Source organism: Clavelina lepadiformis, chromosome 8, assembly GCF_947623445.1.
Source record: "Clavelina lepadiformis chromosome 8, kaClaLepa1.1, whole genome shotgun sequence".
Taxonomy (NCBI): Eukaryota; Metazoa; Chordata; class Ascidiacea; order Aplousobranchia; family Clavelinidae; genus Clavelina; species Clavelina lepadiformis.
In genome coordinates, this window is record NC_135247.1 from 1,750,063 (window position 1) to 1,769,321 (window position 19,259).

The window sequence follows — 19,259 nt, forward strand, 5'->3', positions numbered from 1 at the left end:
CAGTTTAACTTTTACCGGCTAATGGACAGCATTGAGAGAAGTGTTTAGCATAGATTTTATGCAATATACAAACGTCATTAATTGATTTGCCTTTTACAAAGCATAGGTTGAAAGCAACGCATTCACTGTATATCAGTCGTTAAAAAAGTTAAATATTGACATAACACGTTTGATAGCAGATTTGCTTCTTCTACGATATCAGTCTTGTACTTTTTGTTTCTATTTTGAATAAACAACAAATAATTGTACCTTTACAATGACGTCAGAGCAAGGTGATACATTTGAATTAAATTAAATTTATCTTTAAAAAGTTAAACGCTGAAAACTGCTACGTTTGATAAAAATTATTACATTTTAACTAAATTTTGTTTGTTGATGTCAGGTGTCAGATATCTTCCTACATCGGAAACAAACTCGTTGACAATGACGTTGACGTTTGGCATTCCCTTTATTACCGCTCCTATTGTGACTGCCAATGTAGTAGGGCTAAACGCCAGGTTGGCATGCCAATAAAAGTTACTGTATTTTATTTCAACTATGAAACCATGACAAAACCATCGGTTTATGTGTTGAATTCTTTTTATCGCTCATCTACTGCAGGTACGCGGTACAGGGTGTCAACTCTTCCCCGTTTACATTTGTGGTTACTGTGACGCGAACTGACTCACCGGATGGCTGGACAAAATCTCCAATGCTTATATGGAAAGCAATTGGACCAGAAGTGCCTGACCCAAAAGGTATCAGAAAGATTTTAATTTACTCATCGGTATATGATCTTCTGATACCTAAACAAAATTTGCTATACGCAAACATTTACTACGTGTTTTTGTTATTTTTCAGGATTTCAAGAAATTGGTGAATCTGATTACGTCACGGCAAACGTGACAGTAAACTTTCCTGAACCCTTTGATGTAGCCCCGAACATATTTGCGTGGGTAATGGGGACTTTTGCTAACCAAACCACGTGAGCTTAACGAAATTGAAAATTCAGTGCAACAAAGTTTAGTTTTCAATGTATGATAAACTAATATAATAGGACACATGTTAATTACAGATACAGTGCTCAAATGATCAGCGTCAACAAAAGTGGTTTTCAATGTACGGTCAGGCGAACTGACAAAAATGCTGGCTGGAAAGAGAATCCCGTTTTATTATGGACCGTGATAGAAGACTCGGATACAGTCGGCTGCTGCCTTCCGCGTGTCAAGTTTGTTCGAAGATCGGTTAAAACGGTCTGTGGAAGGATGAAGATGATACGAAAGCGTTGAATTCGCGGATAAAAATTGTATGATTATATTTACTAATTATTTAATTATCTTTACTGTATGTTGACGTGCAGTATATGCTAATATTGTTGTCACTACATCGATTCTGTAAATGTTTCCAATAAGTTAATACAATTAAGCAGATATTTGAAATCGCGTTTGGCTGTAGGGCTGTATGGTTTAAATTTAAAATTCTTCTACGTTTGTTTTTGATTCAGATTGCGAAGATTTTTAACACGCTGATATATAACTTTTACAAAGAGAATAGCTTCTAAAATTGATAAACTCCTGGATGACGCAATAAACGCCGCGTAACATCTTTGCAGTTGTTAAATAAAACGCACATGTTTATGCCAGGAACTGCAGTTTCGCTGATGGAAAACCATCATATCAATGTCACTCTTGAGTGTTGGTTGATATATATATGCATGTATATTTAAAAACTAGACACGAAAAACAGGCGTCGACTTAAAGTTGAAACGAACAGCTGCCACCATAAGAAGAAATTCTTCACGGACCAACACTCAAACCGATTTGACCTGTGTCGCAAAATTTAGGGAACAGGAACGTGCCTAACAAAAGTAGTGACGTAAGCCAAACCGTGCGGATTTTCACTGTAATCAATGAGTACACAATGAGGTGAAAGACAAAACAGCTAAACCTACTAAAGCATGTGCTACAGGGGATGCTAAGTTTGTGCAGCATAAAACAACACACAAAAAAGACAAAATCAAAAGGGCGTGTCAACAGAAAAACCACAAAACATCAAACAAATGTACGCACATAATCAACACAAAAACCGATAAGATATTTGAAAGCAACGAGTACAACGAGACTACTAATAACAAAACCACGTGATTGTTACACTAGTTACTGACCTTGAGGTAAGTATGCACCGCCTCTGAATGCTTTCCTTAGAGCCCAAAAATTCATTAACGATTCTGAAAGTTATGTAGTGCGTCTGTTTCTGTTCCTTCAAAGTACTATAAAGATGGCGCTGTGCCAACGAGTGATAGCTCTCTGCTACTTTGACCATCATTGAAACTACATGATATGAAAATAACAAACTGGCTGCAAAAGTTTTCATACTCAATTTTAGCAAAATAGTATTTTTCCAACAGAAAATAAAGCAATGGACACAAATACACAAGAAATTACCAAAGTGGAGTTATCCAAATAACAAGTAAATAAGTTGTATATCGTGATAAAATTACAGTTCGTGGCAATGACGTCTGTTTGGAGAACTTTAAGTTGTTCACAAACGCTTTGCTTTAGGACAAAATCTATCAAAGAACATTTACTTAAACGTATTTCAGAGTAGCTAAGGTATTAAGTGCTGTACAATGGTACAGGATGATGGGCAGGATGAAGGATGCAACAGGATGAAGCAGCAGCACAGCAGGATAAAAATCAGCAGTGAGAGGTTTAAAATGGAAAAGAAAGAAAAAATAACTTTCTAGTTAATTGTCCAACAGAGTGTCGGATTTTCGTTCCAACCAGTAGCTGCATTGGTTCTTTTGACCGTACATTGAAATTCAGTCCTGTTGACGCTAGTTATGTCCACGAGGTATCTGCAAGGTAATTTGTGAATTGTCGAGCCCTGTGGCGCTGCCTTAATGAAAAAACGGAATAAGATAGTTAAGACTGAGGTTATAAGTTTTCCACACTATTACTCACGTGATCTGGTTAGCAAAGGATCCTACCACCCAAGCAAATATGTCCGGAGCTGCAACGTAAGCCTCACGAAAATAGACTGTGACGTTTAATGTGTTTGAGTTGGATTTGCCTATTTCCTGAAATCTTGTGCAAAAATTTGAAAAAATTTTGAATTTGATTGCACTTTTACGGGTTTATCACTTCAAGTGAGTGAATATAAGCATTTCTACCGTGATTTGAACAAAACAATAATTTATGCAAATAAAAAATCTAAATAAAAACAACAAACTTTTTATAGAATCAAGGTTAAAAACGATTTACAGATGGTTATGATGTAGATTTCAAGCTGTGCAAAGCTTTACTATTATTAGAAACATTAGATAACTTCTGGTAACTTTTGGATCTGTCACTTCTTGTTCAATAGCTTTCCAAGTAAACAATGGTGATTCCGTTTAACCATCTGGTGCATCAGTGCGTGTTATGGTAAACTTAAACGCTAATGGCGTAGGAATTATATCTTGTACTTGAAATCTGCACAAAGACAAGCGAAATAATGCCATTGCAAACAAGCAAAACGGCTTTTAGTTAAACTTTTTTAGAAACTTCATAACTTTCACCGCCTCGCATTTCCCAAAGCGCTAGTTGTCACTTCTGGGGTTTCTTTAAAGGCAATGGGAAAAACTAACACCATCGTCAATGAATTCGTTTTCGATGTGGCAATATTCTCGAATCCTGTTTGTCACATTTAGACTATGTCACCCATGCAGTAGAACCTATAGCAAGAGGTTTCAATAGTAGCTGACACCACTGTGGACCATTACTCACCGTTTTGAGAAGTTATATTTCACTTTTTGGTGTTTTAACTTCCGGAAGAGTTACTTTTTTTAATCATAAACACAAATGTGTTTTCTTATTATTATTTCTTAAAGACATCCATCATTTGCTGTGAACTTGAATTTGTTATTTTTGCTTTATAGTAGTGGAACTTACCCTAAACTGCAAATAACTATGCGGTTTCAACATTCGGTTGCCCGATATGTGTTACTTGTTAAGTCTAATTATACCGATAACCCTTCACCAACAACCACTAGAGGGAGCTTGCTAAATGCTAACATGCCTCCATTAAAACCCATTGCACTGTTACTTACACTACAACTTGTATGTAGGAGCAATAACTTCCGCCAATTACAACTCATACTTCCGAACTTCTCAAACCGGAAAAACTGGTTCCAACTTGAGCCACAAAATTGGAAAATAAATATGCGGTTAAAAGCAAATATAAACTGTTTTTCATTGATTCTTCCTAAGCCAATTTAACTTATAAGTTATGATTCAATAAAATAAACACATTCCTCCTAAACACCTTTTGGTTTGACACATTTTGTAATCTTTGTGTTATGTGTTTAACAATTTAAACGTTAAATCAAGGAAAAAGTGTAGAACAGGCATAAATCAATATTAAACATGTCATGGATTGTGGTGTTTAACCCATAAAGTGTTTAAATTTTGTCAAATTAACAAATTCCATACACCTAAGCACAAAATTAAACACTTTAACATGTTTAAAGAAGTGAAACTGTGTTTAATTTTTAAACACTAGATTGACTAGAATGACAGTGTATGACTCAACGAAAATGGATTATCGTCAACAATAGGAACGTTGGAAACGCGAACCTTTTTCTTTCATTTGATCAGACCAGCTATAAAGTGGCTGGGTTAATAGCCAAAAATCAAGAGTCTTAGGACAACAGTTGAGCCTGAAATGGGATAATAACGCTAGCGTTAAAGACATCGCAATAACTTATCCTTACGATATAACAGGTGATTGGGATAATGCGATTCATGAAGTTAAGGGTTATGTTATACTTGCTTACTATATATAACATGTTGAAGTTTACGTGTTTTCGTTGTTAATAAGTCGGCGCTATATTTGAAGATTACATTGGGCTATTCCTAAATAGATTCAGAACTCCTTGACCTTGACGAAAATGAGTGGTGACAGCTATAGATGGAAAGAAATGACGAAACTTTGAACTCTATTAGAAGCCACATTAAATGCATAAAGTTTACAAAAAACTATTTGTAACAGCTTCGTCGTTCAAGGCATCGTTCCTTCCCCTTTAGCGTTTCGGTTTACTGTGATTCGTACTGACCAACCTGGCGGATGGACTGAACAGCCACAGTTAATCTGGAAAGCTGTAGGAAGAGAAGTACCTCCGGCACAAGGTACTGGTGTGAATTTCACTCGTTAATACATGTTTAAAAAGCGCACACTTTGTCTTTGTAATAATTTATTTTGTGAAATTACTACCTTGTCTGCTGTAGCTGTTATGTACAAAAACCTAAAACTTTATTATCACAGGAACTTATTCGTTAGTTCAAGTCACATAAACAACTGATAAGCTTGTCAGCCTATTCTGTTTTATATGTTATTCGAATCCTTCTCCAGGAAATCAGGTTATTGCATCTTCCTGAACCAACTCAGCAAACATATCGGTCCAATTCCCATCACCCATAGATCGAGCACCTAAAGATATATATGTTTGGGTTATAGGTAACTTTGCTAGCCAGACGACGTCAGTCACTTTTATTGTGTAATGATGACATCAGGCAAAAAGTGTGCTTTGGACCGTTGATAAACTGTATTGAAACACGTTGTTTTAACAATGTTACAGATACGCTGTACAAATGGGAAACATTAACAGCGATGGATTCCAATGCATCGTTCGTCGAACTGATGCTACCAGCGGCTGGTATGAAAGCCCTACTTTGTACTGGACCATAATTCAAAAAACCACAACTGCTTTTCAACATCTGAAGATTGTACCTAATATCTATCTTAACACTTCATCGAATGTATGAATTGACGCGTGGTCTGAATCTTAACGCTTAGCCAACTTCCCTGAATAGATATCATATTACAATCACATTAATTACATTACATTAAACAAAATAATATAACTTATCACATTTGAATGATGAATGCAAGCTTTTCCAAACACGTCCGATATCTGAAAACTGCCATTTTCTATAGGTGTGTTTGAATTTTTACTTAAAAACTACCCGCATTCATGTTCTTTATATAGTAGCAACTATTGTTCAAACATTTTGTGGGGTTTGCTGGGATATTGCTTTAATGCAAGCAGTACAATAACTTTGCCCTTCATTCCCACCATCACCTCTTGCCTAAAACTATGGCACTTTGCGTTTAACGTTGCGTTTAAAATGAAAACGATTATTACACTCGAAATTATTACACTCAATATTGTAACGGGAATTGAACTTTCCCTGATTTCAGTCGGGTTCTGTGCCACAGTAACGCGACACCAGCTCCTATTCAAAGGCAACGTTCAGACAAGCCTACACAGAACACGCACGGCAAAGCAATTAAAAATAAAGCCCAAACATGTAAAATGCCTAAGGTAGTGACGTAAGAACGATAAAAAATGTCATCTGTCAGACAGGTTTTGGCGGTGAAAAAACAAACCGATTAAATGTTGTTACAATATAACGCATTCGCAATCCACTTGTCATATTTTCTACTTTACTCCATGATACAACCCTTAATTGCAAATCAATATTGCCAAAGCGGTTTATTTGTACCGAATGACGAGACAAACACCTCATTTACAAAATAAACCAGATCGTTTAATCTTTACGTCAATGGAATTAGAGTCACTATTCACTACATAACACAATTTTTGTTTGGCTACTTTTGTTAATGCCCCTTCATGTATTTTTGGGTGCTGAGTTCAAAAATCCAGTTAGTTTTTTCGTACTATTGTTAATTTTTGAGATCTTCAAATTTTGATATAGTTGTAAGTATGACAAATTGAGTTCTACTCTTGCAGTAGACTTTAACTCCACATCAAGGTTCCGTTTGGTTTATTAAAAGCAAAAATCAGTATAAAAACGTTAATAAGGAAATCTTGAAGATAAATGTAACATAGTTTTGTCAAAGAGTAAGAGTCGATCAAAAACGTACTTTTGAGCGAGCTTTTCTTTTATGACCACTCCTGTCTTGCCTTACTAAACACCAATTGCAGTCTCCCATCATTGCACTGTCCCAGCGGCCTTTATATCGTTTTTTCATTGGCTCAATATCCTGATGAGATCTCTTACCATGCTCCTCACTGAAGTCACCAAGATTTTCTTGAAAAAAATCCAGATGGGAACATAAAAAATGAAGTTTGGCAAACATGCGACAGGTTTTGGTAACTTTTGAAAAGTTTTTTCACCAACTCTTTGTAATTTCTGTCCATTTTATTTCCCAAAAATCCATCAACCACACCTCGAAATGCTTGCCACGCTTCTTTTTCTTTTTCATTTATTTTTTCTTCCAAGCTTTTACACTTTAACATTGTGTTTATCTGGGGACCAACAAATATTCCTCCTTTTATTTTGGTAAGTGATAGTCTGGGAAACATTGAACGGATTTGTTGAAATCCAAAGTTTTAACAAACTGTTTTACCAGACCAAATTTGATATGAAGTGGAGGCAGTAAAGCTATATCCCGGCTTACAAGAGGTTCCCTAATACCGTTGTACATTCCTGAGGTTAGTTTTTCCCGTGCCGGGCAATGAATTTTCTCATAGTGCTCACCGTCAGCTCTACTCTTCCACAAGCATAAAAAGCAAAAGTATTTTGTGTAACCACCCTGCAGACCAAGTGAAATTCCCAACATTTTAAAGTCACCACAAACATACTACTTGAACTGAGTGTAACTGATTTTAATGAGCAGTTGCTTGACGTTTTTATAGTCTTCTTTTTTTCTCTAAGGAATAAACAAGTGAATTTGGTGGGTTTATGTTGCCATTGTGAAGTAACACTGCTTTAAGACTTTTGGTAGAACTGTCAATGAAACGCCACCACTGAGTAGGATCATGATCTATTTCAACAGCACCAAACAGGCCTTCCACATCTTTGCTGTAGCAAAGGTCTTCAATAACGTCAAAGTAGACAGAAATCTCCAAGTGCTTATTCCGGTAGGAAGTACTCTTACAGTCATCACCAAGCAGATTCCACTCATTTAGTCTGGATGTTAATAACTCTGCTCCAGATTTTGTAAGACCCAGATTACGTATTAAATCATCCATATCTTTTTTAGTTGGAAAATGAGGTTCTGAACTTGTTGTTGGTGCATATTCGGCATCAGTGTCTGTATTTTCACTTGCTGTTGCTGAGTCTTCACTGGAGTACATTTCTATCTGAAATAACATAGAATAAGTACTCAACATGTATTGAAATTTAAATAGAAATTGCATCCAATCTCAGAACATATAAATTACTGTTAATGATTCACAGACAAAACTTATATTTGATGGTGGGTTTGGAACCGGTAAGGCTTCACTGTGAGGAACAGGTGCAATGGATAAGTGTGTACTTGGATATGTCATAGCTCTTCTTCCGCTGACCTTACGATACTTCGACATGTTTAATATGCAAAAATAGCAATCATCATGATGATTTTGGTGCTCTCTCCAAACTCTGGGAACTGCAAATGACATAACTTTTCCAGAACCCCTCCTCCATCCTTCAAGATTAGATCGACAGCTACCACAGATTACTTGTGGTGCCCATGACTTATCCTGATCACCAATGTCCATCCCAAAATATAGTCTATATGCTGTCCAATACTTTGTTCTTTTCACAATTTTAAATGCGGTGTGTTTACTTATGATGTAGTATCCACATACATAACAAAAGCAATCCGGTCAATTTTTGCACTGTCTACTAAACTTTTTGATTTCCACTATTTAAAAGATGAACTGAATCTAAGATTTACACAAGATTAACTCTACAAAATGTAATCATATGGCATACTTCTCTCTGTAAACACTAAACACGACTTTCTAATGAGACTATACTGAATTTAACAGGCTGAGATGAAATGAAAACTGAGATAAGAAATAAAAGCACATTCGTCTGCGAGATTTCACACTCCCATTCACTTCCTCAAGTAAATTGGACGCCGATTTACAACATGATAATGCTGAGAGACACAGATCATAACCGCATAAAAAACCACATGTGGAAAAAACCACCAAATTTAATGGAAAATCACAAAAAGCGGAAATCATTGTATCTTGAAAACGATCCATGATAGAGAAAAACTGATAGCATTTTTGGAATCAGCGTTTGAAAATCATACAGACACACTTAATAAATGTAGCCAAACAAAATTTTTTTTTTAATTTTGTTACGTAGTGATAATGTGCGAAAAAGGTCAGTATTGCTCCACACGACAGGGGAAGAGTTGTAGGAGCTATACTATTCGCTTGTGAACGAGCAGAATGCCATATACCAGACATACGGGGAAACGGTGAATGTGCTTAATGAACAATTTTTTCCCAGAGCTAAAGTTGTATTCGAAAGACACGTGCTTCATCAACTGGTACTGCATAGTAACGAAACAGTTGATCATTATGTTTGTAGATACACAAAGATCACGCATCGATCGGCTGGCAGGGAAATATTTTACCTTGAACACCATTACAAACATTGTTGTTGGTGTAAAATCCCATTGTATATATGTGAGTGCAATAGTCGTCTATAATAACTTAAGATCAAACAAGTTCAATTGAATACTTGTGAAGAGTTATTTGGTAAATCATACTTCCTTAATAAGCTTGTTTGTTTAAATTCCTAACGAAAAACCGCCCAAAAAATATAAGATTTAAGTGTTTAAGACTTTGAGTGTATGGTATATGGCCTACACTGTTGGAAACGGTTAGCTTTGTTTTGAACTAAACAAATTAAACAGTCAAATGTTTGGCTCCAACCCTTTACTCCCAAGCGTTTCGTTCCAACTCTGCATGGCAAATTCCTTAGCTTTGCAAGTCTATGAAATGCAACAACGTTAATTAGGTCGGTAAAGAAAATAAACGGAAATATAGCCATATAGCGTATAGTTTCAACAACGACCAGGCGGAATCAAACGCTAAATGTCGACCAATTCGGCGAACGGAAGAAGCTGCTGTGCTGTAGGTGTTAATATTGCTTTTTACGATTAAGTATAAATATGACTGACTTCTGTGCTGCATTGGTTTTAGCCACACATTTCCTATGGAAAACCCGCAGAAATGCATCATGCTTAATGCTTACATCTCAACTATGTGCGAGAGGCAAAACCGCACAAAATGTACAAAGCTCGAGAGTCTTGAAATGGAACAAGTCCAAAAACAAGTTGTTCTTAAATCAAAGAATAGTTGTCAGGAAATGCACTGGAGCAAGAAAGGTTTTTAAAAACATGTAGTGGTAAAGCAATTATTGTCAAATTTGTTTCGCAAATTTGCTTTTATGACGGAGATGGTGTCATTCGTTTGGTGGTCATTCTTGTATTATATTGTGTTTAGCAATAAAGCAAGCTTTTGAATTAAGACATTGAAATTTACAACTATCTATGTTTATTATGCTCACAGGTCAAACAAATGACTGAATTCAAGGTAAGAAAAACTGATAAGCCCATCATCCTGACTAGAAAGTATGGCAGTTTTCAACAAGATATTGTGCGTATAAGGACACATGTTTCGGCGTGACGTCATGCACTGAAGTTTCAATTCTTTGTTTATTTCTTATAAACAATTGGCATTCACAAAATCATTTTTTCTTTGTTTACTAATTATAATTCGATGTGAAGATAAAACTTTTGGTGTGCACGTTAATAACATAATGAAATCTTGCGTGCCGGTTCCAAACTTTCCAGTATGACATGATTGTTTAATACCAAAACACAATAATAACAGAATAAAAAAAGTGGCAGTTTTCGACAAAAAACGTGCCCACAAAAAGCAACTTGCAGTAAATGGTGCCGTTATGCTTAGCTTTATTAAACGTAAAATCATTCATCTGAAATAATAGAATAGGATAAGCAAAGCAACACAACCTCACAGCTCATAAGATGTTCGTTTGTCACAATCCAAACCGTGAAGTAGTCGTGGTCTACAACTAAGAAATGCTCGAAGCAGAAACGAAACACAAAAAATAATTAAGATAAAACGAAGCGAGTTAACAAAGGAATTTTCATTACACAACTAACATTGCCTGATTTGTAGCTACACCTCCTGACATCAGCGTAAATATGTGAAGTCCAATCCTCAAGTCGATGAGAATCTAGCTGTATGTTAAATCGGTATATATATATATACAGTAAGTGAAAGTTTATGTACTTACTGTATTCGCTAGCCAAAGCAATATACATTTTCCGAAACCGTCAAGAACCTAATCCAAATGATTTTTTTTGGATTATTATCTCCACAATCAACTAAAGATTTACTACTTTTTTGTAAAAATATAAAAGTATTGTTATCTTTATCATTTCTGACTGCATCTTGATCTTTCCACACTAGGCTATAACGGTTCTCAAATCTACTGTTAGGCCTTATAGTGTCAATTTTCCATCGAAAACTCGAACAAATCCTTTTTTGAGAAATTAATAACATAACAATTTTTTAACATAAAAAATGAAAGAAAACTATTTAAATAAAAAATTATATAACAAACTGGCTATTGGTGCTTCCAAAGAAAAAAACAAGAAACTATTTTGTTTTGAACAATTTTAGCGAAACTGAACTATATTTTTCTTTCTGTTGATGCCATTGCGACGCATTCAAGCGCGATTACGGTCAGCATAGATAAAATCATATGTTATTTATATTGTATCTATGGGTCACAGAAGGTACAACATTTTACTCAACAATCAGAATATGAAAGAGCTCCTTTTATCCAAATGGTGGAAGCTCCATCAAGCTTGCCGGCAAAAAGGTTAAAAATCAATCCAACATAAGCATTTCTTTTTCATATCCTGAATACTATTACAGTCATTTCAGAAAATTTGTGAAAATTCTCTAGAGATCCGCATTGCATTATTTTGACTGTAGTTAATTCAGAAAACTGCATAGCAATAAGTCGTTTCCCATTTTATTGTTTATTTTTGTCATTGAATATCAGTCGACTGCAATTAATAGTTTAAAGTGTTCAACTGGAAATGATATTTAATATTGTGCTAATTGTTATAAATTATAATAATTAGCCCTTATTCCTACGGAATTCTCGTGCAAATCTGATGATATTATGACCAGTTAGTAGAATCCAGAACGCGTTCCTTAATAAACACTTTTCTGCTTCAAACTCTTCCGAAAGTGTAAAATCCCAAACAGAAACATTTCTCACTTTTGCTTGTTTGTCGGAATTAAATCTACGTGATATTTTCAAAGCAAAAAGCCGGTGCCATAATATACAAAATACTGATGTAGATACACAATTGACCTATAGGCTGTATAACCACGTTAAGGCCACACAGGAAAGCAGCAGCAGCATTGCAGTTTTCAATGAAAAATTGCGCGTGGAAAAACACAACTTTTAGCGTGCATTGAAACCCTAATCATTTGTTTATTCGTCATAAATTGACGTTTAAACAAGAAAATTTGTATTGTTGCATCAAAAATCATCGTTTGAAATGGTTAAATTCAACTTGTGCTCTGTGATGTGTGTTTTTTTTGCGCTCGTGCTTAATATCTTGCTGCGAATTGCGTTGTTGCTTTAAATGAAAATTCTTTGTTAAGTCTTCCATTGAGCCGGATGTTATAGCTATGAGCTTGCATTTGTTCCATTTAACGAATCAAGGCTTGGTAGTCAGCACAATTCATCATTTAGGTTATGCAGTTGATGGCGCTTTGATCCAGAGAATGAAAACATAAAAAACAGAATACATGGCAGCATTCTAGACTTTTTTTACTTGACATAGAGGCATTTTCAAGTATCAGCTTGCTTCATCAGGTGTATTATGAGCTAACCAGGATTAATATTATCTCATCACCATGTTAGTTCTTGCATAAAACCCCCTTGGGAATATGTAAATGCAACAATTCGCAACTAAATTTCTTATGTATTTAGTTAATTTTAGCATGCTAACGCCTGAATCAATGAATCACACACAGTACGAAATATGTACATATTTATTTCCTATGCATTTACATGCTAATTGTAAAGTGGTAATACCTGATTAATAGGCCATAGAAATGAAAAACAATTATTTAATTCCTTCGTTCTTAGATGCTGATCTGCTCACACCGTGCTAACTCCTGAATCATGTAGACAATGTGCATACAATAATCTCGTCTGTATTTACATACTAATTGTAAAATGCTAATACCTGAGTAATACGCAATAGAAAATGTACATACAAATCTTACCTATGCATTTACATGCTATCATCTGATTAATAGACAATACACAATGTGCATACAATTGCCTCATCTATATTTACTTACCGACTTGTAACTTATTAAGATCGCTCATAACTCCACATACACCTGCTGGTTTTGGGGGGCTTAATGTTGAAGAAAAACAATTGAAAACGTGCTTTCTGTCGTCGCGGTTACGCTTTCATCTTTCAAACCCTCAACTTCCATGGTTCGGTGTGTTTCATTCAAATGTGTGTCAAACGCTATTTCCATGCTATTCAACGATGGTTGAGGTTTTCTTTTATATTGAACAGAATTTCTGCATTTGTAGTGGCTTTATCCAGTTAAGTGACTTAGTGCATTTACTGTAGAATGTAGATAAATCGACAGTTGGACTTGATCAGCTATTTACCTCTTCAGTCCAATGCAAAACCCATTTTAATCTGTCGATTGTTTTACTCTCCACATCGGTCAGAATAATTCTATTGCATCTAGGGAAAGAGTGTAGGTTAATTAAAACAAATTATACACAGCATTTTAATAACATAACAATTATCGCCGTTAATTATATGCACACCGCAAGCAAGTATGACTCAACGAAAATGGATTATCGTCAACAATAGGATTGGTGCATAGAAACGCGAATCTTTTTCTTTCAGCTTGATCAGACCGGCTATAAATAGGCTGGGTTAATGTCCGAAAATCAAGAGTCTTAGGACAACAGTTGAGTCTTTAAGAAATGGGTTAATAACGCTAGCGTTAAAGACACCGCAATAACTTATCCTTACGATATAACAGGCGATTGGGGTAATGCGATTCATGAAGTTAAGGGTTATGTCATTCTTGCTTACTATATATAATATGTTGAAGTTTACGTGCTGTTGTTAACACATTTGTTTGCTAATAATCAAAATTAGTTAGTTTGCAATTTCCATGTGAGTTGTTGTTGTTCGGAATTTTAACCTTAAACCTTTGCGAAAATAGTTATATAGTGAAGAAATAGTTAAAGTGATATAGCTTAAAGTTAAAATTTGTTGTTAAAAACTTATAACTTCATGTCACGCTGGATATGTGTATGTTGGTCGTTAAAAAACATCATGGCTTTAGTGCTGATAAACATTTTTAATTGCATTCGAATGAACATGAGCGATAAGCATCTTTTAAATTTGGTTGCTATAGTAACCGCGAGTATGGTCAGGTAATAATGTCCACTGAAGCAGTGGGATTGACGCAACAAAAACAGCCGGTTGCTTAGTGTCAAACATTTTATTTTGCTTCCACGAACAGGCTATAAAACAGACCAACCAGTTTCAGAAAATCACTGTCTTAGGGCAACATTTGAACCTTAACAGAAAACAAGGTGGTGGAGAATTTGTTTCCTTAATTTTTTCACCAGCCATGTTAACAAGCCCAGAAATATAGAGAGAGTAATATAATAGAGCTCACAGAACTGTAGGACAATTGCATCATGCAAAAGTTGACCTAAATCTGACCACGTTGTACAATTAGAACTTGCAGTGAAAGAAATTTTAGAATTAAAAATAAAACTCATATTTAAAAGCAGTTTTTATTTTTCTTGTAAACTGATTATAATGTTATTCGTTAACTTTATTTGCAGTTTCATGTTGTGGTCAACGATCGCATATTTTAAAGTGTAGTTCAAACGAAACGGTGAAAGAAATTCTTCAAAGAAAATGGCAACACAGGAAGGTAGTGAAATGCTTTGCAAAGTAATTATAAACTTGCATGTTTAATGAAGATGTATATGGCCGAACAATAGAAGTCAAAAAATCGATCGTGTTTTTTCAACACTTGCGCTATAGCCCTTACTTGTGGGAGGATTAAAGTAATAGAAAATATTTTAAACCCACGTGTTATGCTAAAAAACAGCCCAGGATGACAGGTCAAATTAATAAAAATATTCACATGGAATCTGCCGCTCAAAGTAGTCAAACTTACTGGTGACAACAATTAGGCGTATTCACCACGGAGGATACGCTCCACAGTCAAGGCTTGATTTCATTCTCAAAACCCATAGGATTTTTATTTTTAAAGGATCACAGCTCCTCAGTTCATCAGAGACCAATACAAAGGAATGGCGATTGGAATTTCCCATCCCCTTTAAACTTGCTCCCACGAGCGTACAAGCAAAAGTGTTAGGAAACCCCCGATACCAGGACAAGTAAAGATTTACTGAATTCTCTCGTTGTTCTAAATTGTCCTATAAAAATCTTGATGCAAAGTAACTTACACTTGTTCTTTTTATTTTGTTTTGCTTAATAAAAAATCTTTTGCTTTTCATATAAAAAATATAAATATATATGCGGCTTATTCAAGGTTTCAAGTTCAGAGTGTGGTTCCTGATGAGCAGGGGTTTGACTTTGTTGTGAAGCGCACCGACATTCTAACCAGCGGTTGGGGTCAGAGTCCCACTTTAACCTGGGTCGCTGTGGGAGAGGAAGAGGCAGAACCAACAGGTTTAATTTTTTACTTGACATTTCCTAGTGGCGTTTTAAACTCCGGATAATTTTTGACCTATCACTTCTACCCACATAAAATGGCGAAAAAATAAAATAAACAAAAATAAAACTTGTCTGAATAAGTTGTGGAATAAGTAATAATATAAGTTAATAATGTGGAATAAGTTATTCTCACATCGATAGAGTTCTACACAAACATCTTACTTATAGATGTGATAGATCAAAGTTACAACATTCTAAATATAACATGTTGATTGCAGGTTCGCAGAGCATCGGTAGCTCGGAATTTGAAAACTTGCAAGTACGAGTTAATTTCATGAACTCACTGGAGAACGTTCCAAAAGTTTACGCTTGGGTTAGAGGATTGTTCCAATACCAAGAGACGTAAGATATTTCTTTTGCATGAAAAACGCAAAACCGTGTTTGGCGTAAGCTTAAATCACGATCACAGGTTTCCAAATTCAGTGTTTTACGTCTTTAAATACACTTTTCGGTTTCTTTGACGTCACAGATTCAACGTTTTCGGAATCAAAGCTGACCTCAACGGATTTAGCTGCACCGTCAAACGCACGGACAAGAGTCATGGGTGGGCTCAAAACCCCACGATCTACTACAATCTCTCTGGTTAAAAATAATCTGGAAATTGATCAAAACTGAAGACTTTGTTGTATAACGTAGTCATTAGTATGTACTCAGATGGTAGCAATTAAGTAGAAAATAAAACCTTAACAGTAGTTATCAGTGTGATCTCATTTCCTATTTTAACACATTTAATCAGGTTATGCTTGAGTGGTGCTTTCAATTACGCTTTTCATTTTAAACATCTTGTAAACATTCACATGTCGTTGAAAGAATATCTTTGCTCACAACATAGTACATTGGTACAACTTGAAACTTCAAGACATTAAAAAAAACGAAAATACCGCTTGAGAAATTAAATATTTGAGAGTTGAGAAAAAGAATTTATCTATATCTAACAATTCATCAAAATCGCTTTGGAATTTACTACAGTGATTAATTTTTACATCTAACGTTATGTCAAAATCTACGATTATTAATTTACAATCAAATGATCGAGATCAAAGCAGGCGGTAGTGCAATTTAAATAATAAAGACAAACCCCATAATTATTGTTTTTCAACATATTAGTCTGCCTTGCTGACCACTTGGAGTAAGTTGAGTAAGTTTTATTTTTCACAACTTGACGAGCTGAAATATTTTTAATCGGACTTGTTACCTGTAATCAGCATTTTGGGCAACTTTGTAATGTTCTTTCATATCACATCTTGCATTATATTAAAAAATACTAAACTACGGTAAGATCGTTCGCCAATTCATATTCAATAATAAAACGACTGTACGGTACGCACAGTAGCCTATATGGGATTGTCCCTTTTTCCTGACGTTTTAGGCGAATCTTGACAAACGTCTTCCAGGAAGTCTTTTGGAAAGTCCCCTGAGCTTAAGCGTATGGATACCTCGATGTCTTATAAGTTTCAAGCAAGGGACATTTCTCAACTTGATTTATGGTAAGATGCGGTCATCGAGTAGAGATAAAAAAACGCAATGGTCAATTTGGTCATATACCAATAGGTGCCAACCGACCACCATAGGTACCGACTTCCTGAGGTGCTTCACATCCTGAACAATTTGGAATTTGCACAACATTTATAAGTAAAATTGATAATTGTAACACGGTTGTTAGGATAAAAATAAAAACTAGTCATTGACGATAGTGACGGTTTGTAATCGCATAGTTTCAAAAATTTTTTCGTTTGAATAATATTAACTTCCACTGAATGGAAAGACGCGTGTACGGATCGCATCTTTGCGTTATATTTTCATTCTAGCATTCGAGATATGTTTTACGTTCACGATAAATTTAACCAATTATTCAAAGTATTTAAAGAGAAATTGTCTGCAAAATCAGCTTGCCTCAGGTTGCAAAACAACGGATTCCACTTAATTAGTGACAGCATTTAAATGAAATAATTTTTCCAAACAGTCTCATGGCGTAATCAGTTACGTAAGAGAAATTGGTTTATTCTTGATACGTGCTCTGTCTCGATAAGAACCTTGCAGCCATAGGTAGCTGAACTAGTTGTTAATGACATGAAAAAATGAGGCCATCTTTAATGTACAGACACGCTGAATAACTACATGAGTCTTTGAATGAATGTGTTATTGTGCATGCAGTTGTAATAGAAGTAATAACATAAGCTCAGTAACATAAGGTCAGTAACATAAGGTAATAAGGTAATAGCATAAGGTAATAACATATTACATAAGGTAATAACATAATGTCAAACAACCAAATAAAGTTCAAGTTATCTGAAAAACAAAGAAATAATTGCAAAATTAACTCCAATCAACAATGACGTCCCAGTTTTTAAAACACTCTGCCAAATAGCACTGTATAACACATACTGTCAACTTACGCAATATCCTTGAATGGCGGTATGGTGCCTAAATCCAAAAGAATGGAAAGAAAAAGAATGGAAATATAACCATATAGCCTATCATTCCAACAACGAAGAGGCGGAATCAAAAGCTAAATGCCGACCACCTCAGCGAACGGAAGTAGCTGCTGTGCTGTAGGTGTTAATATTGCTCTTTTACGCTTAAATATAAATATGGCTAACTTCTGTGCTATATTGATTTTAGCCACACATTTCCTATGAGTAAACCAGCAGAAATGCATCATGCTTATTGCTTACATCTCAAATCTATGCGGGAAGCAAAACCGCACAAAATCTACAAAACTCGAGAGTCTTGAAATGGAACAAGTCCAAAAACAAGCTGTTCTTAAATCAAAGAGCAGTTATCCGTAAATGCACTGGAGCAAGAAAGATTTTTGAAAACATGTAATGGTAAAGCAATTATTGTCAAATTTGTTTCGAAAATTTTGCGTTTATGACGGAGATGGCAGTCATTTTGGCGTCATGATATAAAAAGAACATGGTTGATGATTGTATTATGTTGTGTTTATTGTTTCTCTGATTTCTATCTACGGCAAACTTGGTTTATTCTAATTATGCGACCCGGTGACTTTGGTTGCTGTAATCATTCGAGACCTCATGCTACTGTACTCTGCGAACTAAAGTGATCCAGGATAAGTCAGACAATGAATTCCAGTATTTAATACAAATCCATAGAAAGTTGGAGATTTTGCAACGCAACGATTTCCTACCTTTATGCAGCACACAACAATCCTTTTTAACATGTATTTGCAGAGCTACTTTAATGCAGATGCAGAGCTTATCTGTCTTAACTTATGTTATGTTAACTTAATTTACCTGTTGAATTAATTATCTGACTCTATTGTTGCGTGCGGTTAGAATATTCTAACCACTTGTCAACCGAAAGCTTTTAATATTACAACAGATATAGTTTACAAGAAAAGGTTTTTATTGTAGGTGCTGTACACTTTCTCAACATTACGCATAATCAAAAACATAGTAATACCACTGCTTATAAGATGTCTATCGAGTTGCAAACACCATGACTAGCGTAGTAAGCTCATCTGACTCTCTCTCCTTTGCATATAATCTATTTTACTAATCTATTTTAATCTATCTACTTTATAATCTATTTGCATATAATTGCATAGAATCTATTTTAGTCTTATGTTTCTAATCTTACAGTTTTATCAAATATATATACAAAGTAGAAAT

At 35.2% G+C, this 19,259-nt stretch overlaps 2 protein-coding genes across 2 annotated transcripts; both read left to right on the plus strand.

Annotated features, from left to right (window-relative positions):
- The first annotated feature begins 80 nt into the window (after positions 1–80).
- Positions 81–1,531, plus strand: LOC143469317 (uncharacterized). Its single transcript, XM_076966971.1, has 5 exons — positions 81–272; positions 383–497; positions 601–737; positions 841–964; positions 1,055–1,531. Exons 1-5 carry the CDS (start codon positions 257–259, stop codon positions 1,266–1,268), a joined length of 606 nt encoding a protein of 201 aa, XP_076823086.1. The 5' UTR covers positions 81–256; the 3' UTR covers positions 1,269–1,531.
- A 13,171-nt stretch (positions 1,532–14,702) lies between these two features.
- LOC143469103 (uncharacterized) lies at positions 14,703–16,319 on the plus strand. Its single transcript, XM_076966665.1, has 5 exons — positions 14,703–14,815; positions 15,161–15,287; positions 15,443–15,582; positions 15,846–15,969; positions 16,097–16,319. The coding sequence occupies exons 1-5, from the start codon at positions 14,800–14,802 to the stop codon at positions 16,212–16,214; spliced, it is 525 nt and encodes a 174-aa protein (XP_076822780.1). The 5' UTR covers positions 14,703–14,799; the 3' UTR covers positions 16,215–16,319.
- Positions 16,320–19,259: the final 2,940 nt, after the last annotated feature.